This window comes from Cibotium barometz, chromosome 29 (assembly GCF_041138505.1).
Source record: "Cibotium barometz isolate CiBa-2024 chromosome 29, ASM4113850v1, whole genome shotgun sequence".
Classification (NCBI taxonomy): Eukaryota; Viridiplantae; Streptophyta; class Polypodiopsida; order Cyatheales; family Cibotiaceae; genus Cibotium; species Cibotium barometz.
The window spans coordinates 49,812,396-49,817,855 of record NC_141074.1 but is presented as its reverse complement, the minus strand read 5'-3'; the positions used below and the strand labels follow the sequence as shown (position 1 = coordinate 49,817,855).

At 44.9% G+C, this 5,460-nt stretch overlaps 1 protein-coding gene across 1 annotated transcript; it reads left to right on the top strand.

Moving 5' to 3' along the window:
• Positions 1-1,474: 1,474 nt before the first annotated feature.
• LOC147622309 (L-ascorbate oxidase homolog) lies at positions 1,475-5,237 on the top strand. Its single transcript, XM_086823411.1, has 8 exons — positions 1,475-2,173; positions 2,294-2,403; positions 2,567-2,837; positions 2,928-3,030; positions 3,263-3,608; positions 3,832-4,194; positions 4,289-4,367; positions 4,837-5,237. Exons 1-8 carry the CDS (start codon positions 1,976-1,978, stop codon positions 5,038-5,040), a joined length of 1,674 nt encoding a protein of 557 aa, XP_086679537.1. The 5' UTR covers positions 1,475-1,975; the 3' UTR covers positions 5,041-5,237.
• Positions 5,238-5,460: the final 223 nt, after the last annotated feature.

The window sequence follows — 5,460 nt, the reverse complement described above, 5'->3', positions numbered from 1 at the left end:
GGCTTGTATTCAGCTTGGTTACCAAATTTCGTGGGAACAGTCTTCTCTTGTGATGGAAGATAACAGATAGTCTTTACTATGTGGGTTGCTCAACATGTAGATATAGAAATTAAAGGTTTTTCTCTTTTGGAGTTGGGTTTGAATGTAAAGATGCAAAGCTGTTTTTGCATATATATATATATGAAAAAATCTCTTTCATTGACCTTTTGTATTTCGGCTTCCATAGACACAAGAAGCGAAATGCAAGAATGGAAGCCGAAATACAAAAGGTCAATGAAAGGGATTATTTCCTCTTATTTTTTAAAAATCTAGGATTTCTTTTTTCTCACCTCTAGTTGTACCTTGGTTATTACACTCTCTTGTGCCTTGGTTATGTGTAATAGATATATATATATCTATTGTTCCCAAAAAAAAATAAATTTAAAGCCTAAGTCATTTTTTATAATTTTAAAGGTGTAGAAGGTACTACCAGGGTCGTTTAGGTGAGGACGGAAGGTTGGAACTTGGAACTGCCTTGGATGCCACTGACTGAGCAGAAGTGAGGCCTTAACACTTGTTTAGGTTACAGACGGAACAGAGATTTTGGAGGGAGCAAGTGGATTCTCACCGACTCTCTGCCGTTTAAAAGTGCATGCTAGTATGAATAAATAAAAAAATAAGGAAATATTATGTGATGGTGGATACGTAGGACATTGTGTATAGATTGTGATTGCCAGCCGAGCTAATTTGCTGGAGCGCTCTAAACATGTGCGCGTTCTTTATGAACAGAGAGGGAGACCATATGCACGGTGACAGGTGTCAGAAAGATATATAGAGAGAGAGAGAGCTCTGAGAGCCTAGAGAGAGGGCGACTCGTGACGGAAGAAACTGCACGTGAGGGCGAAGAGAGAGAGGTGGCGTAGAGAGAGAGAGGAGCTTTAGACGACGAGAATTAGAGCGACAGTGAGCATAGAGATATAGTCTAGAGAGAGAGTGTAGGGAAAGAGAATGAGAGAGCGAAGCGAGCAAGGTGTAGTTAGCAAAGAGTTTTGAGAGAGAGAGAGAGAGAGAGAGAGAGAGGGGGGGAGATAGACTGTAGAGAGAGAGAGAATGTGAGAGGGATAGATGCTTTTGAGAGAGAAGGTAAGAGAGCTAGCGTAGAGAGAGGGGGAGAGAGAATGTGAGAGGGATAGATAATTTTGAGAGAGAGAGAGAGGTGGCGTAGAGAGAGAGAGAGAGAGAGAGAGAGAGAGAGAGAAGACCTTTAGACGACGAGAATTAGAGGGACAGTGAGCATAGAGATATAGTCTAGAGAGAGAGAGTTTTGAGAGAGAGAGAGGGGGAGAGAGACTCTAGAGAGAGAGAGAGAATGTGAGGGATAGATAATTTCGAGAGAGAAGGTAAGAGAGCTAGCGTAGAGAGAGGGGGAGAGAGAATGCGAGGGATAGATAATTTTGAGAGAGAAGGTAAGAAAGCTAGCGGGGAGAGAGAGAGAGAGAGAGAGAGTGACGTGTGTGTGTGTGTGTAGTGTGCACTGTAAGAGAGCGAAGAGAGTGTGGGGGGGCCTCTCCATTGTTGGATTCCAGCACCACCCCCTCTGGAGTCTGCAGCTGCAGTTAAAGGCGCGGGTTTCCACGCGGGCTTTTTTTTCTTCTCCAAGTTGAAAAGCCCCTCCAACTTCCCAGCTCGGCTGACTGCTTCATTTTCAAATCAAGTACTCCAGTTTAAAGCTCGGAGGAAAGAGAGCTGTCGTACTTCATCTAGCAATCTCCCAATTTTTTCCTCGAGTGTGAGGTCGAGTTGCTATGTTCTCTCCTCGGTAGAGCGATCTGCAAGCTTTCTCTCTGGGGCTCCTTCCGTTTCCATACAGCATTGCCGCTTAGCCTCCTCTTTTGAGCTCTTTTTGTTTGTACCATGTAAGCTTTGAGCCTAGCCTTCTTGTACAGCTTGAGCTAAAGCCTTCTTGTATCTGCACAGTGTAGAGCCGAAGGAAGCCATGGCAACATCTCGTCGCCACTTGCTTTCCTCTCTCTCTGCATTCATGTTGCTCATAACCTCTATCAGCAGCTCTAATCTACTGTTTGCTAGCGCTAACGACGACATCATTTGGGGCGTTAGTGCTGATGATGCTATCCAACCCCTCACTTGGAATGTCACCTACGGAACGGCCGCCCCTCTTGGAGTACCCAAGCAGGTTAGCAATCTCTACTAATCTGTTTATTGCTTACCTGCATGTTTAGAGTGACGCTTCTGCTTGATGAACCACTGTTTTTCTGTCGGTGATTTTTGCATGCTTCGCTGGGCCTTCCTTTAGGTACTACTGATCAATGGCCAATTTCCTGGCCCTGAAATTGATACCGTGACCAATGTTAATCTCGAGATCAACGTTTTTAACAGCATTGATGAGCCTCTCTTGTTCACGTGGTAAGCCTAGATATATGTCAAATGCTTATGATTGTTTTGTTGGCACATTTGGTCCTTAATCTTTGGTTTCCTTCCCAATGTAGTATGATTTTCTTTGACTCTAAGGTGTGAGCAGAGACTTTCGAGTTAACCACCCTCTGCATTGTTCCTACATTGTTTGTAGGAACGGGATCTGGCAAAGGAGGACTTCATGGCAGGACGGCGTCCTTGGGACCAACTGCCCTATCCTTCCTGGCGAGAATTTCACATTCTTCTTCCAAGTGAAGGACCAGATCGGGAGCTACTTTTATTTCCCCACAACTGGGTTCTTGAAAGCTGCTGGAGGCTACGGTGGCCTCAAGGTTGACAATAGAATTATTATACCTCTCCCTTACCCATCTCCTGATGGCGAGCTGTTCGTTCACATCGGAGACTGGTACAATGCCAACCACACTGTAAGCTCTAGATCCTCTGTTTTTATATCAGTGCCTTAATCAAATGTAGTTTCCGGTGCAAGGAGTGCTTAAACCGGTTGGTACCTACAGGACTTGCAAGCTCAGCTTGACGGTGGAGGTTCATTGGGTCCTCCAGATGGCATTGTCATCAATGGAAGGGGTCCATTTGGGACTTTTGTGACCCTTGACCCTGGTAAATCAAGCACTACTTTCATAAAACCTGTAATTTTCGTTGCATTAGTATTGGTTATGCTGGTGTCCATGTGGTGTGCTCTCTAAGGTTCAACCTTGTTCCATTGAGCAGGTTTATGTAAACTTTGTGCCTGGTATTAATCTCGTAGATGTCTCTCTTATGCTAAATATTGAAGTGTGCATCTTGTCGCTAATGTCTGTTGTTGAGGCCTAATCTTGTTTTTATTGTGCAGGCAAAACATACAGGCTTAGGATCTCTAACGTTGGCATAGCCACCTCTCTCAACTTCAGAATTGCTGGCCACAACCTTACAGTGGTGGAGACTGAAGGATCACACACCAAGCAGAACAGCTATGAGAACCTTGACATCCATGTTGGCCAGTCTTACTCTGTTCTTGTCACACTCGACCAAGCCCCTGGAGACTACTACATGGTGGCTAGCTCCAGGTTTACAGACCCTGTTCTGAATGGGATTGGGGTGATTCATTATTCAAATTCTGGCTCTAAGGTGTCCGGACCACTTCCACCTGGGCCAACCATAGAGATAGGTTATTCTGTTAATCAGGCCAGATCAATAACGTATGTTCTGATTTCTGATCCATCTTATCCTTGAGTTCGATCGTTTATAATAATATCGTGTATAGGCTTAGGATTGTCGTATAATAGTTTTGTGAAGTAACTTTTTTCTTTTCTTTTCCTCCTTAGGATATTCTAAGAAAGTGTATCATGAAATAAATTCTTTAAGCGTAGGGTTTAGCCCAAGGTCTTTTTATGCTTCTTGTTCATAACACTCTGATTTCAGATGGAACTTGACCGCCAACGCCGCCCGCCCTAACCCCCAAGGGTCTTTCCATTACGGCATGATCAACGTGTCTGAAACCGTGGTGGTACAGGGTGCATCAGGTGCCATCAACGGCAAGCAGCGTTACGCAGCCAACAGCGTGTCGTATGTGAACCCGGACACTCCCTTGAAGCTAGCGGACTATTTGAACCTGGGCGGCGTGTTCTCTTATGGGTTCCCTCAGTTCCCGAGCGGGGGGTCCCCATTTGTGGGGGCGTTTGTGCTGTCCACAGGCTACAGAGACTTCCTGGAGCTCGTCTTCCAGAACGACGAGAACATTGTGCAGAGCTGGCACATTGACGGATACACAGCCTTTGTGGTCGGGTAAACTCCCATCTCACAACATTACACCTTATTTGAAGATCAAAACTCAAGGCTCAAGCTTTCTTGAAAGATTTTTTTTTTCTTTCCGATTCAGCTTTGATGGAGGCCAATGGAGCGCCGCCAGCAGGGGAGAATATAATCTCTTGGATGCCGTCGCTCGCTCCACCGTGCAGGTGTCTTCCCTTTCTTACACTCTCGCATGTGTGTGTGTATGCATTTCTTTGCTTTCATTGGACCCAAGTAGGTGTAGGGAGTCCTAATCATGTGCCTTTGTACGTGTACTTACTGTGTGCTTTCACACCTACCAGCAGCCGGTTCAGTCTGATGAAATAGTCTCGCTTACTGTGCTTTCACACTGGCTTGTGGCACCGACTGTGTGTATATGCTTGGGCCTCTTTTACTTTGTGTACTATGTTATGGCTTGTTCGGATTCCGACTCGAGAACGCTCTACTTAGGTTTTGTGTTCGAATGACACGTGCCAAGTCTTTGCCTTCATCAGTTTTGCTTTCGGCCAGTCGCCATCCAACCATGGTTAAATCCTTGGATTAACCATACAGAAACCTGTTTTCTTCTTTCAACCGCAAGTTTCATAAGCTGCTAGTTTTGAAGGCCAATTCCACCGACGTTCTCGATTTTGACAGGTTTATCCGCAATCTTGGACGGCTGTGATGCTGGAGCTGGACAACGTGGGCATGTGGAATCTACGGTCCCAGATTTGGGAGCGGCAATACCTGGGCGAGCAACTCTACTTCAAGGTGCCCAGCCCGGACGGCTCTTTCAGAAACGAGGCGGCCATTCCCACCAATGTGTTGCTGTGCGGCAAAGCTGCAGGCCAGCACGCATAAATAAACAAGCGAGCATTAAATTATTACTGAATAAGCCTTCGATTGGAACCCTTCCATCTGCAGAGCAACCCCCCTCTTCTTCTACTACTAGAGTAGATTCATTTACAAAATTCTTTTCATATCGTGGGTGTATTTTGGATAATTTTTGGATTTAACGATTTTAATGAATTAAGATGTATTGAAATTGTTGAAGGCCTACTTTGCATTCCACTCAATTTCAATATAATATTGTGAAAAGTTTTCCAGCATTCTATGGATCACCTTCAAACCACTTGAGGGGTGGATAGAGGGTGGTTGAGAACGTTTGTCTCAATGGTTTGAAAACTCTCTTCTTTTCGTTGTGTTAGTTGGAAGAGGGTGGTTGAGAACGTTTGTCTCAATGGTTTGAAAACTCTCTTCTTTTCATTGTTAGTTGGAAGA